Consider the following 16,574-nt stretch of genomic DNA (forward strand, 5'->3'; position numbering starts at 1 on the left):
TCACAATAACAGCACTTACAGTTGACTGGAGCAGCTCTAACAGGACAGAAATTTGACTGAGTTTTTGGAAAGGTGGCATCCTATGACAGTGCCACGTTGAAAGTCAGAGCTCTTCAGGAAGACCATGCTACTGCCAATGTTTACCTATGTAGATTACATGGCTTTGTGCTTGATTTTACACACCTGTCAGCTACGGGTGTGGCTGAAATAGTCGAATACACAAATTTGAAGGGGTGTCCATACTTTTGTATATATCGTGTGTGGTTAGCTGATACGTAAAATACCTATCCAGGCGTTGTATGATCTGGCCGGTGTCAGCAACGTCTGGCCAGAGGAATGGCCCATGTTGTGTTTAGCTGACACCTATCCAGGAGTTGTAAGATCTGGCATGCATCTGCAATGTCGTCAGGCAGGAACTCAACTATTGTCATCCCACAAACCATTGATCAAACTTTGCAAAATGTCTTCCATTTTAGACTTCATGACAACTAAGCACATTGCATAGAATGTCAACCTACATTTTTAGGCTGCTACCCTAATGAACAAGTACAAAATCAATACTTGCAACAAGAAATCAAGATTTTATTTTGGTTGGTTGGCATATTCCAAAACCAACAGGCATAAATGCAACAAATTATGCAAATAATGAAAAAGACCTACGTGAACATAATTTGTGAAAGGATGCAGAATTCCATTTCAAACATTCCAATCTTCAGACTTTTGAATCGTATAAAACAAAAAGGAACCTTTCTTAAAAACTCTAATACAAAAACAAGCCTTTTAAGTGACCTTTCGACATAAGAGCTGTTCTGATGGTGTCTACCCCTGCTTTGGCTTCTCTGAGCAGGTCATCAATCCATTTTATGACAAGCAATCTTTGTGACGCGTCAATGATTGCTACGTTACGTAAAAGGCAATGGTGCATCTCTTTATCTGTGATAAAAGGAACACCGCTATGATCATTTGGAACACATGGCCAACTGTGTACTTTCCATTAAAATCAAGCTGTGATCTGCATCTCTCCTCTTAATGGTACAGACTAGAGCCTCCCAAAGGCTTACCTGAACCTGTAACTCTTTTACTTAACACTGCAAAATATATTGCATCCCAACATAATCATTGTCATCAAATCATTACTTTATGTCTTTAAGCAGAAAACTATATTTGCCAAAGTCATTGTCATTTGGGGCTATAAGATGGTCTTTTCTTGCTTTGGCCAGTTTCATCAAAAGAAACTCCCTGCGCTCCGTCCATTCCTTTAGTTCCTCGTTTCCATGAGCCAGCTTACACAACTCCTCCTCTGTGCAAGTGCCTTTAAGGTATCTGTGGAAATGGATGCAGTATCAGAAATGTCAGTCACCAATAACACCATTTCCAGTAATCAAATTAGGCACCAGTGACCTAAATAAACATTGAATTAGCATAGAAACCTTACCTCTCACAAACTCTGAAGGTGCCAGTAGGGAAGCGATACTGCCAGCAGTTCTGATCGTCTTCAGAGTTAAACACTTTCTCTCTGTGTTTTTCTGAGGTGATGTGCTGCTGCCACTGCCTGTCACTGTTGCAGTTCTTACCACAAAGCCAACAGTGGTTGCCAGCCTAGCATAACAGATATCATCAAGATGATATTAGCATGTTGAAGGTTTGTGGTCACTTACAGCATGTTGAAGGTCATATAACCATCTGGGCGTGGTTAAAACAAAGATTGCTTACCACATCCTCAGCATAGTCTGTGGGCATGTGGATCTGCTTCCCGTTCTCCTTGATGGCGCTGTTGGAGGCCTCCTCGCTCCAGCCAGGCTTCTGAGACTGCAGCCAGTGCTCATACAGCTGCTCCATGTCAGGAACTAAATGGACACACACAGTTTAGTATCTGATTAAGTTTGTATTAGTCATCATAATATATTTACTGTACATCACATAGGCATGAACTGCTGTACAAAAACTACAGTCTATCTGTAACAAACTCACTGTTGTTCTCTTTCATGTATGTCCACAGGTCCCTTTCCTCTGTGCTGTGTGCAAATGTGCAGTTGCCAATGTACTGGCACTTTTTGCCAGTGGACACGTGCATACAAATCTGTAAGTAAAACACACACAAAACATGAGCACTTTACACGAGGACAAAACATGATTCTCTCTGGGAGATTGCCATACGAGTCAGCTGAGTATGTGGTCAGATCAGTTGCTCTGGGAGCATTTTCAGCCCTCCTAGGCCTACCTCAAACTGAGATGGGATGGGCTTCTTTGTTGGGAGAGGGCGGATCGTTGTCCACTTCTTGCGTTCGATGGAACTCACCAGCACCACTCGTTTGTCTTTTGACCACCTGCAACACAGGTCAGATGAAATTCACTATGCTGACCAGGCTCATTATTCAAATTGTCCTGAAATGGTTTCAGGGGAGAGAACTACTCACGAATGCCTGGCTTTGGCAGTGCAGTACTTCTTGTTCTTGTCTGCCTCACTAACTTGGCCGTTTCTCCAACACTGCCCACACACAAACTGCATCTTCAGATTTGGGGGTCCAAACCTCTTCAGTGGTGTGGTGAATTGCTGGAATGACACAAAATAAATGGTTTGTGTTAGGTCATGTGGAAAATCTGCAGTCAAATGAACATTAGAAATACATTTAGGAAATAAAGCATGTTCTGAATATAGTGTTGTGTACAATGACTGTTTACCAGGGATCCTTGGGAGCCTGCCTCCATGTTCCAAAACCTATTGGCCTCATGGACTATATTTTCAGGAGTGATACCTATATGATCATAAACAGATTGCAAATAGTTTTAAGAGGGATGTTCACTTAGAAAACCCACAAAAGTTACCAGAAGGTCCTTAAAATACTCTTTCCGGCTGTATGTAATAACACAAAAAAACGTTCTGGGCTAATAATGTAAGAAATAACACACAAAAACAAAATACTACAAAGTTGCTTAGGAGCTAGAAGCAGAGGTGCCATGTCTTACAACTGGTAAAAGTAATCTTGTTGAATTACCAATAACATTCTTTGATTAGATGCTATTTGAAGGCACCTTTAATAGGTGGTAAGAGCTTACCTAGCTGGTGCTGCATCATCCACACCTTCAACTCGATCAGGCTGTGGGCATAGAAGCACTCGTCTTCCCGCACGCAGCCGTAGCGCACCTCATGCCGACAGATGTCCATCTGGTTCTGCGGACTGTACGGACGGATTTTGGAGTAGCGCACAGTGTTCTCCCTCAGAATGTGGACCAGGCACCTGGAAGCACAACAACTCATCAAGTTCACAACCCCACTGTGCAGGGCATAGAATCATGTTACAATATACACTAGTGGGCTTAATTACTAAAGGAACCAGAGCGGTAGCCACAAACCATCACTTACAAGGTAGACCGCTGCTTAATTCACTTAAAAACCTCTGCATCTCTCTCAGCATGTGTAAACAAGTGAAATGGCTTACTTCTGATCTTCAAAGGCATGTTTTGTCACGGGGTGAGAGCAAAGAGATGGGTTGTCCTTATTGGTTTTGCTGATTATTCTGGGTTTGTGATCAAAACACACCTGGAGATCAGATCAGATGCATTAGAGGGATGGACAACTCTTACAAGACACTGTACACAAAGTAGAGGTTTTAATAAAGGGCACAGCTCCCACTCATAAAACTGACGCTGAAGGTTATACCAGAGGCAGTAATATGACAGTCAACGTCAGTGTTGTATCAAGGTAATTCCACGGTAACAGAATGATGGCAAAAACAACTAACCGTAATTCTGTTACCAAACTTTTTATCTTCAAGTAAATGTTTAATTTTATTTTTTATCAGTGGAAATTGTTAAGTTGTCCTAGTGCATAGATTTGTATGGTTTAACTTTGTAATCATTGGTTTTTGTTTGGTATACTTTTAAAACAGAAATAAAATCGTAGTCTCAGCCTCATTGTTACCGTGAAATTGTATTGCTCATGAGAAGAATGAGGATAGAGGATGTGGTTACAGTCAGGTTATATCAGGGGAACTTCAAGCCAAACTTTCTCTCTATAACACAGTGGTGCTCCACTCCAGTCAGATGTCCTCAGTCCTGCTGGTTTTCATTTCTCCCTGACACTTAAAAAAATGGATTGTCTAGAGTCCACACACTATTACTCTGGGGTTATTAAAAGGCAAAACCAAGCATCCACTGCAGCACTCAAGAACCAGATTTGTGCACCCTTACTGCTCTAACACAACAATGGCAATGCAATAAGACAGACCCAGCAACTTATCAATGAAGACACCCCATTACAGGAGGAACACATCACATTTTTTTTTTTTTACATTAAAAAGCCCAACTTACTCCGCAGAGGAACATGAATATGCCGTGATGCTCCTGTAGGATCTTGGGGACAGTCAGATTGATCTTACTGGTGGGCCCAAATGGATCAAAGAGAAAGTCTCTGCAGATGAAGCCTTTGCGCTCCAGGGACCAAACATCAATCTCCTCTTGGCAATAGGCAAATGTGCAGTGACCAGGGTACCTGCACCCCTCTCCAATGGCGACATCTACAAGGTCATCGTTTTAGTTAATAATCCCCATAGGCAGCTGAACACTGGCACAGACGGACCATGAAGCACATTGGAGTAGTAGTATTGGAGTAGTAGTAGTATTATTATAGTAGTAGTATTTTCAAGGCTTACCTTTGCAGATGTAGTATGGCCCAACATACTGGGATTTTGTCGGTCTGGGTCTGATCAGCTTCCATGACTTGTCTGGTTGATTTTTTATCCTTCCAAGTAATATGTCCTTCTTGCATTTGTGCTCTTCGGTATAGAGTGTGAAATCCAACACTCCAAGCCCTAGTGATAGGATATCAACATGAGCTTTCACATACAATAATTATCATGTCCCATACCCATTTATCAACCCAGTTTCATACTCTTAGATGTCACACAATAAGCAAAACAGACTTATTCATATACACTGAACAGAAATATAAAAACGCAACATGTAAAGTGTTGGTCCCATGTTTCATGAGCTAAAATAAACCCCTGCCCAATCATGTGAAATCCATAGATCAGGGCCTAAATCATTTACTTAAATTGACTGATTTCCTTATATGAACTGTAACTCAGTAAAATCTTTGAAATTGTTGCATGTTGCGTTTATATTACATAAAGCATGTTCTTACCAGTTTTGACATAGCAGTTTGAGCATGCCTGTTTGAATTCATGAGTATCAGCCAGGGGATTTTTGGCCAGATCCACAACAGCAGGGAGGGGGGTTACATCCGGCATCCCCAGGGCCATTCCCATTGGCTTATCATGGTCGGTCAACTGGAGGGGGAACAAATATCATGATTTATTAAAAAAATAGACAAGAAAAACTAAACATATAAAACACAAGGTACTGTTGTGAAAATATCAGTGGGACATGAAGACTAGACTAGCTAGACTCACCTGCATGAATGGATGCTGACTATATCCTAGATTTGGGGGGGGGGGAGAAAAATACATCAGAGACAACATTGACAAAACGTTTATGAAAAGTAAATAACAAAAAATAGAATTTCAGTTGATTGTTTTGTCAAAATCCAAATTTGTTAGCAATTGAGATTTCACTATTCAATAAGAAGTTATTTACATTTTAGTCATTTAGCAGATGCTCTTATCCAGAGCAATTAAGGTTAAGTGCCTTGCTCTAGGGCATATGGACAGATTTTCGAAGCAGCTTACTGGTTACTGGCTCTCAAGCGCTAGGCTACGTGCCGCCCCAGATATAAGACATAAGGATAATAACAAATGTTCAACACATTCGAGAGGTATTACCGTTAAGCTGGCTGTATGCAACTCCTTGCATACCTGTCTGAGGCTCTGACATGGAGAGACTATCCAGTGAGTCCAATGGAGAAGAGACCCCGAAGGTGTCCAGACCTAAAGAGTACCCGCTGGCTTGTGGCTTGTGGTAGGGAGGAGGCAGAGTCACTGTGCACTGTGATGCCACATGCATAAAGGGGTTCATGTGAGATGGCATAAGGAAAGGACTAGACATGGAATTTGAGGGGGCACTGGTTGGAAAAGGGATAGGGCCCTTCATGGTGGGAATGACCTAGAGAGAGAACAATACACTCTACATTAGATATTGTTTTAACATGATAGTGAAAAGGCCAAATTGAAAACAAAAACTAGAATTGAATGTGCAAAAAATAAATAAATAATAAAGTTTTCCTACATTAGCAGCAATCTCCCATGAACGTACAATGGGAGATTCTGTGGGGCCGGGGCCGGGGCCAGCTTGGTCCAGCAGATCATCCAGGTCATCTCCAATAATTTCCACATCGAAGTCCGAGTGAGACTTTTGCATTGGCAAATGATAAGACTGGGTAGGGCTGGCTCTGGCACCGTTGAGCAACGTAGGCATGGGCTTGGAAATGGGCAGGGGCACCGGAACATGATTGGGCTCTGGGGTGTGAACCTCAACAGGCGATACCGAAGGGATGATGCTGAATGGGGGAGATTCAGCTTCTATTCCCTCATTCCGAGGGGGGTGCACCTTCATTGCTGCCAATGGGTCTAGGCTTGGGCGGGCTGGGTCTGGACCGTCAGTTTCCTGAGGGGGCTGATTCACTTCTACAACACAGGTGGGAATATGGAAAGTGCAAACATTATTTTTAGCAACAAGACATTCCACATTTAAAAGGTCCAATGCAGCCGTTTTTCTCTCATCAAATCATTTCTGGGTAACAACTAAGTAACTTACTGTGATTGTTTTCAATTAAAATTAGTTACACAATTTAAAAATAACTTATTCGCAAAGAGCAATTTCTCAAGTAAGATATTTTGCTAACTGTCTGAGTGGGGAGTGGAAATGGAAAAAAAGCTGTTATTGAAAGAGGTTTGGATCGCTCCCTTATGGACGGGTTGGTTGTTGATCAACAAAACTGACGCGTGCGCAACTATGGGGCAAAACAGACAGGGTTGGCTTATTTTGTCACAAAATGTTAATTGAAAACAAATACATTTGCACAATGAGCAATTGTTGTCTCAAATACACTGAACAAATATATAAAATGCAACATGTAAAGTGTTGGTCCCATGTTTCATGAGCGGAAATAAAAAAAATCCCAGAAATGTTCCATATGCACAAAACGCTTCTCACAAATTTGTTTACATCCTTGTTAGTGAGCATTTCTCCTTTACCAAGATAATCCATCCACCTGACAGGTGTGGCATATCAAGAAGCTGATTAAACAGCATGATCATTACAAAGGTGCACCTTGTGCTGGGGACAAAAGGCCACGTTGTGTCACACAACACAATGCCACAGATGTCTAAAGTTGAGGGAGTGTGCAATTGGCATGGGGGGGGGAAGTATTTCTGTCTGTGATAATGCCCTTTTGTGGGTAAAAACTCACTCATTGGCTGGGCCTGGCTCTCCAGTGGTTGGGCCTAGTGGGCCTATGCCTTCCCAGGCCCACCCATGGCTGCACCCCTGCCCAGTCACGTGAAATCCATAGATTTGGGCCCAATTTATTTATTTCAATTGACTGATTTCCTTTATATGAACAGTAACTCCGTAAAATCTTTGAAATTGTTGTACGATAGGTTTATATTTTTGTTTGCCATATCAGCATAGACATGAGTCAAAACAAGACATGGTATCAATAACAATATACAACGAGTTGAAGCGAGCTTACTACAATTCCACACACGACAGCTTCTTGTCAGTTGTTACTAGCCATCTGACCGTTCAGAATCATAACAACGCACGCCTTCCAGCCACATCAATACAGTGCATCACTTACGTGATGTCAGCCAACCCATCTATTGGTCTATTAACTAATTTAGCAAGGCAGACCAAAATTCCATCCCACCAAAACAGCCTGAAATTTCAGGCGGTCTTTTCAAACAGCTCTTACACTAAAAGGGCATTATAATGTACATAATTTCACAGTATTATTCCAACCTCATGGTTGAAATATACACGGAGTATACCAAACATTAGGAACACCTTCCCCCCCCTGTCCTTAGAACAGCCTCAATTCGTTGGGCCCATGGACTCTACAAGGTGTCGAAAGCATTCCACAGGGATGCTGGCCCATGTTGACTCCAAGGCTTCCCACAGTTGTGTCAAGTTGGCTGGTGGACCATTCTTGATACACAGGAAACTATTGAGCGTGAAAGACCCAGCAGCGGTGCAGTTCTTCACACAAACCGGTGAGCCTGGCACCCACTACCATACCTTGTTCAAAGAGTCTTAAATATTTTGTCTTTCCCATTCACCCTCTGAATGGCACACATTCACAATCGTCTCAAGGCTTAAAAACAATGGCGGCTGCTGAGGGGAGGACGGCTCATAATAATGGCTGGAACGGCGCTAATGGAATGGCATCAAACACATGGTTTCTACCATTCCACTCCAACCATTACCACAAGCCCGTCCTCCCAAATTAAGGTGCCACCAACCTCCTGTGCTTAAATCCTTCTTTAACCTGTCTCCTCCCCACCCCTTTTTAACCCCCTCCTCCCCTTTCACCTGGATTTACCTGGTCAGTCTGTCATGTAACGAGCAGTTGTTCTTAATATTTTGTATACTCAGTGTATTCAAAACACAGGGAAACCACATTTGACTGCACTGGGCCTTTAAGTAAATTACTCAAACTAAATCACAGAATCTCTTACCAATTTCTATATCTTCCACAGATGTAGATCCATGAGACTGAAACAAATAAAAAAGAACGCTCTTAAAATCTTTACTTGCTGGTACACCACGTTCATTTGGTGCAAATAATCTGTATTGTGTGCAGATTCCCACAAAGAAATGGAATTCCCTTTACCTTGTCATTGGATGCACCTGAATAGCTTAATCCAGGCAAAACATTTAAGGCAGGCTGTTGAAAGAAATGTCTCACGGTTAGATACCAAGCCACATACTGAAGTAGCCCATGTGCCATAATTCATACTCCACACAGTACACACTCACCTTACTCCTGACATAGGCTTTACGGATTTTCAATCCCAACATTTTGGCCAGGTCCTGAGTCAATCCTATGACATTGGGATCCTGAAAAAACAATCACATATTGACAATAAGGATTATGAACTTAAGACAATAAAAGGAACAATCTACAGAACTTTACCACATGGTATATTTCCTCTGCGGTCTCACCTGAGGCACTGCAAGGGAGCACTTCGCTACAGTCTCATAGGCCTCTTTATGCCTGCCCATCTCTTTCAAGGCTCTGGCTTTCCTATAAAGAGCTCTATGGTTTCCCTCATTCAATTGAAGAGCTTTCTCACAGTCTACTAGTGCTTCATCATGCAGACCCTGAAATACAATTCCCAAATTATACCACTGTTTGAACAGAAAATAAATAGAGAAATAATACATCAGTCATAAATGTAAGACAAAACACACCACTTTCTTAAACTTGACCTACCGGTACAATGTTCAAGTAAGCAGCAGCTCGATTGGCATACAGCTTTTCCAACGTTCCAGTAGGTACACTGATGTCTTCCGAATCTGCATATTCTGCTATGCTCAAGGCCTCAGTGTACATTTCTATAGATCGCATCCATTCCCCTTCATTGAACACGTCATTTCCTTCACCAAACAGATTCTTCACAAGGTCCTGAATGAACACCTGAAAAAACAAATTAAACTTCTAAATACCAAAATATGAGGTGCATTCTGAGCTTCATATGTCATGAATGTAGGTGCTGCCATTTGGCTTGATTGCATAATCACCTCATAGCGTTCCTGAGTTCCAGGATAGGGCAAAGTTGACCTAGAAACAAACAAGTTCAAACTTAGATCTCCTTTCGTTGACACTGAAAACATGAGCATATTCAAGTGTTACACCATTCAAGGACATCATGGAGTAATCTTTTCCCAAATAATACAATTTCAATATTACTCACATTGAGGCACAAGATCTAGAAATGGCTAAACAACATCTGCCTGGAACTGTACAACAAGCCAGTTACCACTATGCAAACACTTAGGCTGTCTCCTGCGAAAATTAATTGTAATTCTCTTCCCCCAAGACCATCCATTGGTGGCTGACAACAGCTCTGTAGCCTGATTTCCCTATGCGCTCAACCAATCTGCATTCCCTGGGTACACTGACTTGGACTGGGGAGTCCTGATCATACTCACTGGATGAACTGCAGCCCATTCTGAATATCCTGCCAGCGACCGCTTCGGTCCTGACACAGGATTGACATGTTCACCTGTTTCTTTAGGTCCTGGTCTCTGTCAACACAATATGTATTTAAAAAAAAGTTAGTTACCTTTCTAGTTAACATGTTTTAGGCCTACTCTGAGTATAATTCTATTATTGTCACACCCGTTTTGTCGTAGGCCTTGCATACCGTAAGAATACGTACAAACATACATTTTCATTAAGTTACTCACTCATTAACTACTCAAATAAAGACGAGACAATTCACATCATGAATTTGTATAATGTTAAACAGGTGAAAATTACTTTTCAGGCTTCACGTGCTCCTGACTCAACAAAGCATACGACAGCCTCGAAAACCCATGGCTTTAAAATTCGTCATGCTTTGAACTTCCTGTCTGTCGTCTTTACAAGCTAGTTAGTTAAAAGTAATCGGTCAATATTTCAAGATAAAAATCCAACTAGCTAAAGTGAGTCTGCTTACGACTGACGAGTCTGGCTATACAAATCTACAGTACAGTAGTTGGAAGAGTTGATCCTGGACGAACGTTATAAAGTGTACATTATCACAAGTTAGCCCCATATCGAACATTTCCTCTGTTACCCACTTACATATGTAGCTAGCTAGTTAGCGTCCAGGTCGACCAAATACCTCAACCTAGGTAGGCTAGTTCAACTAAATTAGACTAACTGATCTGGCACGAGAAAGATGTTGATATTCTAAACACAAACCGTGTGCAATGTGATTGCTAGATAGCCATGGCTATAGAGTTTACAGTTACATGCTTGTCAAAGATAACGTTCACTAGTAGAGTACCTGTACATGTTTCTACAGTAACGTTAGCTAGCTTCCTAGCAAGCTAGTTATCAATATGTCGGGCGGGAGATGCAAGAGCGCTAGCTACAGTACATGACTGTTAGCGGTGTAGCTAACAGCTAGATAGCAAACTAGCTAGTTAGCCATCTTACAAATAATGACATTTAAAATATGCTCACCCTTAAGAAATATTTAGATGTAAAAAAAAGTCCACATCTAAATGAGTACAGCTTAAGATGAACGACTTGTTCCCTGGCCAGCATCAGTGATTTCTTGAGTGTTGGGGACACGAATCATGATGTGGCCTGGTCTCTGGCATGACGTTTTTTTAATGTTTGTTAGATTCCATTCTTATTGGAGGAAACAGGGCCCCCTGTTGACCACAAATTGTGTTCTGACTTTTTACTTTAGTAAACTATGAAATTACAGTACTATGTACATGAGGTCTTGAAATGTCAACAAATAAATATAATTCATATGAATTATTAATGGAAATATAGCATGATATACAACCTTTTGACACAGTTGACTTGCTGGGCCTTTATGAACATGTTTTCTGTGAGGAATTGCCTGCAATAAGGCTGTTGACATGATAAAACAATGACCACAGCCATTCATTTATTGATCAATTAGACCCACTTCTAGTATTCTACATGGCATAAGTCCTGAACTGAAGTTCTTGGTCTTCCAGAATCTGAACAAAAGTCAACTAAAGTCCTTGGTCTTTCAGAATCTGAACAAAAGTCATTGAGCAATTGGCTTTAAGTAATACTAAATAATGGACTCTGGGGTGGTTCTAACAGAGAGGGAACTCAAACCAAGTTCAGATCAGTATTCAAGGATTAGTTTACAGCAGATTTCTCCGGGAGGAGGAGGGAATGATGCTCAGGAGATTATTCAAACCAGACTCTAAAAAAAAAATGTCCACTGCACTGAATGCCTATGTCCACCAGAGTGTAAATAAGCAGCAGTGCATGCAGACTCCCTCTTGCACACCATGCCTGCGCTTTATCGGATACTTCTACTGTTCTCTGGTAAATTGCTGCTTGAATTTCTTTACCTTTTTAACACATTTTCAGGGAATAATTAAGAGGGATTGAGAGGGAGTGAAGTAATGTTAAAGGACAATGTTATGAATGCCTTCAGGGATCTAACATGAAAGGAACTTAGATCTGTTATAGCCTGATGATTCAACTCCTTAATTTCACACAACAATGCAACTGTATCATCTTGAAATGGTTGAATCTTTTATTTCCATAATCTTGTGATATTTATATAGAGCTCATTTTATGGTTGAATTTTTACTTTAATGCATGTTTAATGATTGAACAAATCAGTACCAATGTCAATTGTCATGTCTTGTATGTTGACAACTAATATGCACATTACAAATTCATGTTAATTTGATCTGGGAAAAGAGGTTATAGAACTAGACCATAGTATAAGAGTGTAAAGGGAATTTCCAGCTGAACAAAAAGGAGAGCAGTCCCATAAAAAGTGTGAAGTTGTTTTGTATTGTGGGAAAGGGGGTTACTTTCAAAAAGCTATGGTTGTCTAAAAATATCAGTGTCAGAGAAATTGTAGTCAATCATAAACACATTTGGTTTAATACAAGTTGCAAAAAGGAGACACCCCAGCATAGAAGCATAGAAAACGTTAAACGGGCCTTCTCTGAGAAGGTACTTATATATTAATCAGACAGTATCAAACGTTCTCTAAACATCATCCTGAGAGGCTTGTACGAAGTCAAAACAAAAGACAGTGACTTTGCCAGCTGCTACAGAATCACGATGTTCATAATGTCATTGTGTCCTCAGTCCTTGTACCTTCAGTAGCGCTGGCGTCAATCACTATCAAACGATATGAGAACAATCCATAACATTCAGTGACAAGTCTAGTGACCATCAACCCGTACCCGAATGAGTGTCACAAATAGAACACTGGAAATCATGTGTCTGACAGAAAGGGAAAACTTAAACATTTGCTAAGCATTGCGTTTATTACTCTTGAATATGAACTTTATTCGTCTTAAATATTCCCCATTACAAAGAGCATCTTTCTTGGAAAATGTGAGGGACTTCTCCAGGCTTGCAATTGCAATATTAGGTCGTCACTTCATAAATAGACTTGTAATAATACAGCATGTCCATTCCGACTCTTTAAACACTTAGACATTCAGAATCATTTTCATATGAGAGACTAATCACAGAGCTACACTTCTCAATATTCACTTGATGACAGGACATATGACTAAAGAGATAGTATGAAGCAAATGGCACATACTAAGCAAGGCTGCTACATACAGACAAGTATATGTAAGTGCACATTTTGAACAAGATGTGTGTATATTTGATTGGTGTACATGTGATGCGCTGAGTTTCATGTTCTTCTTCTGTTGTTGTTGTTTTTGCAGTGGTAATAGCCTCTATGGCACTGCAGAGCCCCCCACGGACTAAGAGAGGGCTACTGGAGCTGGCAGGAGTCATCAAGTGCAGCACAGGCAGATCAGCCCTGGCTTATATGATGTATGGTTGCTACTGTGGACTGGGGGGTCAGGGCTGGCCCAGGGATAAAGCAGACTGGTGAGGCAGTTGTAATGATGTGTTATAAATATGTTATAAATATATATATTTTTTGGGGAGGGATAGTGCCATTTCATAACAAACTCCGATCATTTAAAGTACCACTGAATGAAAAACCCCTCCATTAACTTTTCAGTCTGGTAGGCCACAATAACAACCTGCATTATGCGATGCAGTTCAAACTGCAAAGTGTATCATTTTGGGTTTTCTTTTGAGGTTTTGCCCTCCTGTCAATTGGATATTTGGAAATAGACATGCACAACCAGCGCTCCCACACCCAAAATCCTAACCATAACTTCCTTCTGTCCAGTAATCACAGACATGAACTCCAACAAAACCGTTAAACTACAGAACCTCCAGCCTCCAGATCTCTCACAGGCCTGCCTACTAACAATAGTTGGGCCCATCCTCTTTCATTTCCTTTTGTTTTAAATAGAGCTGCTGTTGGTCCAAGCTACAATAATATGGAAAAACACTGTCTATGCCTTTTCAGTTAATAGTTTCTAGAAAAAGGGAATGTATTACTTATGTAGTGCATCACTGAGACAGTAAATAGTTCTTATAATGCCCTGTTTTAAGTGTTACAGTAGTGTATTTTCACCTTCATAAAGGTGCTGTCACAAACATGACTGTTGCTACGGAGATGCAGAAGTTGCTGGTTGCCAAACCAAGACAAGAAAGTATCAATGGACATGTGAAGACAGGACTGCAGAATGTGGTATGCCATCTCAGTGTTATGCACATGAATGAGACATAATGATTAAATCAAGCTGAATAAGTCTATCCCTCCCCTTACAGAGGTGTGGTCATTTAGAGAAAGAAAATACTACATGCTATGACTTTGTCATTTTTGTATAGTTTTGCTGTTGAAAATGAATGGGTCTTTTCAGTGCATGGAAAATAACAGATGTGTGATCAACAAACATCTGAGTAGTTTACAAACACTGCAGACATTATAGGGGACGGGAGTGCTAGGAGGGAATGGGCACGAAAGGAATCATTTCTCACCCACATTTTCAGGTATTTTAAGCTCCCACCATAATTGCTAATCGCAGAAGCACATAGCACAAGCAACACAGTTCAGGATGTTTACGATGTTGTTTTGAGCATCAAACATTTTATAACATTTCCTTCATATCCTCCACAGACCACTCCTTTCACATCAGCTGTCATTTAAGGAAACTACTCACCCACTTAACCCTCTTTTCATTCCAGATGATCTCAAGGACAAATGTGAGAAGATTCTTTGTAAATGTGACAGGGAGGCAGCCAAATGCTTGAGAAAGGCACCTTTCATCCGGAAATATGCTATGTGGCCAGACTTTCTCTGTGGGTGTACACTGCCAACATGTAATATCTACTGATTCAATAAATGTACACTTGTTGATTTTTACATTTGCTGTGTGTCTATTTATGTTAATAGAATATCAGAAGGATCTCCTTCACAACATTATAATGACATGTAACAGCAGTAATACTTCAGGGCATTTTGTATTGGTATCTCCTTTTTTCCATTTTTATAAAAAAGAAAAATATGCTTAAACCACTATCACAGTGTGACTATGTCATTAGATAAACAAACTGTACGATGAGGCTCTCCAAATTGAGTATAATGACCAGAAATGACAAGCGCAGGTAACAAACTAGTGTACAAAACAGAGAGAGCTCAGTAGTGGTTACATAACATCCCAGGGTTTATTCTTAGGGGGTGGAATGTTGCAGCCAAGGTGAGATCAGGTAGCCTAAGTCCTTACAATAGTGTACTTATACCTGGGTGTGTTGTGCCTTACCTTATACTCCCTGAGGTTCTGCCGAGGTCTCTTTTCCACTGCTCTAATCCTCTCAAACCAACCCAGCATGATATTTCACCTCTTAAAAGGATTCTAAAAGCATCCTGAGGTTTTCACCTGATTTACGTTTTCAACTTAATGTTTACATTGCTGGAGCTCAGTAGCCGTAAAGTATCATGTACAGCACGTGACCAACAGATGGCACTGTTGAATGTTTACTGCAAAGCTAAGATGCATGTTCATGTTACAATTTACAGCAACGATGCAAACACGTTCATACACTATTAGTAGCATACTGTATACTTACATCTAGCCTAATGCATTTCTATCTAAGGCAGACCTGGGTGCAAATACTATTTAGGGTATTTCAATTACTTACAAAAACACTTTATATATATTTTTGAAAATACAAGTAGTTGAATTGTCACGGCCGTCAACAGAAGTAGACCAAGGTGCAGCGTGGTGAGCAGACATATTCCTTTATTATATAAACGCCGACAAAAACAATAAACAATCCAAACAATCGTGAAGCTAAAGGCTATAGTGCCAACAAACAAAGACAACTTCCCACAAAGACAGGTGGGAAAAAAGGGCTACCTAAGTATGGTTCTCAATCAGAGACAACGATAGACAGCTGTTCCTGATTGAGAACCCTACCCGGCCAAAACATAGAAATACAAATAATAGAACGAAAGAACATAGAATACCCACCCCAAATCCCACCCTGACATGAATATGTGACATGAATATTGCAATGTACTTGGAAATACACTTTATTTCATGTATTTGAAAATGCTTAAATACACAGACTTGTATATTTTCGAATACAAATATTAAAATACTCCTTGCATTTGTCCCCAGGTCCATTTGGTCCTAGGGGTATTTGAAATAACTGAGGATGGCTATTTATATGATTATTCAAAAATACTTTCAAATACTTAAAATTAAAGTAGCTGATTTGGCAAAATCATTTGAAAATACTCAAATACACAGAAATGTGCATGTATTGAACCCAGGTCTGCTCCGAGGTAGATCAATGTTTTGTCTACGTTTGTGGCAGGTGACATATGACCAGCATAGGGAATGTCAAATTTGAGGCAACTGAAGTCTGTTTTATACTTTATTTGGGCATGTTTTGTCCTGCGACGCTGCATCAGAAATGAATTCCTAACTTCAAATGATTGAGAAGTTTGGAATGTTTTGGTATTTCTGTTTTTGGGCATGGCTCTTTGAAATTATTAAGACAACAA

General features: G+C 40.5%; 2 protein-coding genes across 5 annotated transcripts; one reads left to right on the plus strand and one right to left on the minus strand.

Moving 5' to 3' along the window:
* Positions 1-561: 561 nt before the first annotated feature.
* LOC139578107 (zinc finger CCCH domain-containing protein 7A-like) lies at positions 562-11,290 on the minus strand. Of its 4 annotated transcripts, none has more exons than XM_071405352.1 (23): positions 11,132-11,290; positions 10,111-10,206; positions 9,700-9,739; positions 9,392-9,595; positions 9,121-9,279; positions 8,935-9,015; positions 8,789-8,842; positions 8,634-8,670; positions 6,184-6,581; positions 5,814-6,060; positions 5,412-5,437; positions 5,144-5,288; positions 4,653-4,811; positions 4,312-4,517; positions 3,441-3,541; positions 3,058-3,239; positions 2,683-2,756; positions 2,418-2,554; positions 2,222-2,327; positions 1,972-2,080; positions 1,714-1,847; positions 1,436-1,599; positions 562-1,323 (listed from the first exon to the last, which is right to left on the minus strand). In XM_071405352.1, exons 2-23 carry the CDS (start codon positions 10,176-10,178, stop codon positions 1,134-1,136), a joined length of 3,021 nt encoding a protein of 1,006 aa, XP_071261453.1. In that variant the 5' UTR covers positions 10,179-10,206; positions 11,132-11,290; the 3' UTR covers positions 562-1,133. The 4 variants fall into 4 exon arrangements, with proteins under 4 accessions (XP_071261453.1, XP_071261424.1, XP_071261432.1 ...); XM_071405323.1 differs by having other exon boundaries at positions 5,781-6,060; XM_071405331.1 differs by lacking the exon at positions 11,132-11,290 and adding an exon at positions 10,442-10,535 and having other exon boundaries at positions 5,781-6,060.
* A 596-nt stretch (positions 11,291-11,886) lies between these two features.
* Positions 11,887-14,927, plus strand: LOC139578139 (phospholipase A2-like). The gene is made up of 4 exons (XM_071405393.1): positions 11,887-11,986; positions 13,366-13,534; positions 14,146-14,252; positions 14,750-14,927. Exons 1-4 carry the CDS (start codon positions 11,950-11,952, stop codon positions 14,896-14,898), a joined length of 462 nt encoding a protein of 153 aa, XP_071261494.1. The 5' UTR covers positions 11,887-11,949; the 3' UTR covers positions 14,899-14,927.
* The last annotated feature ends 1,647 nt before the right edge of the window (positions 14,928-16,574 follow it).

Source organism: Salvelinus alpinus, chromosome 1 (assembly GCF_045679555.1).
Source record: "Salvelinus alpinus chromosome 1, SLU_Salpinus.1, whole genome shotgun sequence".
NCBI lineage: Eukaryota > Metazoa > Chordata > Actinopteri > Salmoniformes > Salmonidae > Salvelinus > Salvelinus alpinus.

What these genes read in the sequence shown, in the direction of transcription:
- LOC139578139 (XM_071405393.1), top strand. Translation starts at nt 11,950, where the DNA reads ATGCCTGCGCTTTATCGGATACTTCTACTGTTCTCTG. An exon ending in CCCAGGGATAAAGCAGACTG is followed by an intron (nt 13,535 to 14,145) that starts GTGAGGCAGTTG and finishes ACCTTCATAAAG; the next exon opens with GTGCTGTCACAAACATGACT. An exon ending in AGACAGGACTGCAGAATGTG is followed by an intron (nt 14,253 to 14,749) that starts GTATGCCATCTC and finishes TTTTCATTCCAG; the next exon opens with ATGATCTCAAGGACAAATGT.
- LOC139578107 (XM_071405323.1), bottom strand. Translation starts at nt 10,178, where the DNA reads ATGTCAATCCTGTGTCAGGACCGAAGCGGTCGCTGGCAGGATATTCAG. An exon ending in GCTCCCTTGCAGTGCCTCAG is followed by an intron (nt 9,016 to 9,120) that starts GTGAGACCGCAG and finishes TTGTTTTTTCAG; the next exon opens with GATCCCAATGTCATAGGATT. An exon ending in CATGCCTTTGAAGATCAGAA is followed by an intron (nt 3,240 to 3,440) that starts GTAAGCCATTTC and finishes TTGTGCTTCCAG; the next exon opens with GTGCCTGGTCCACATTCTGA.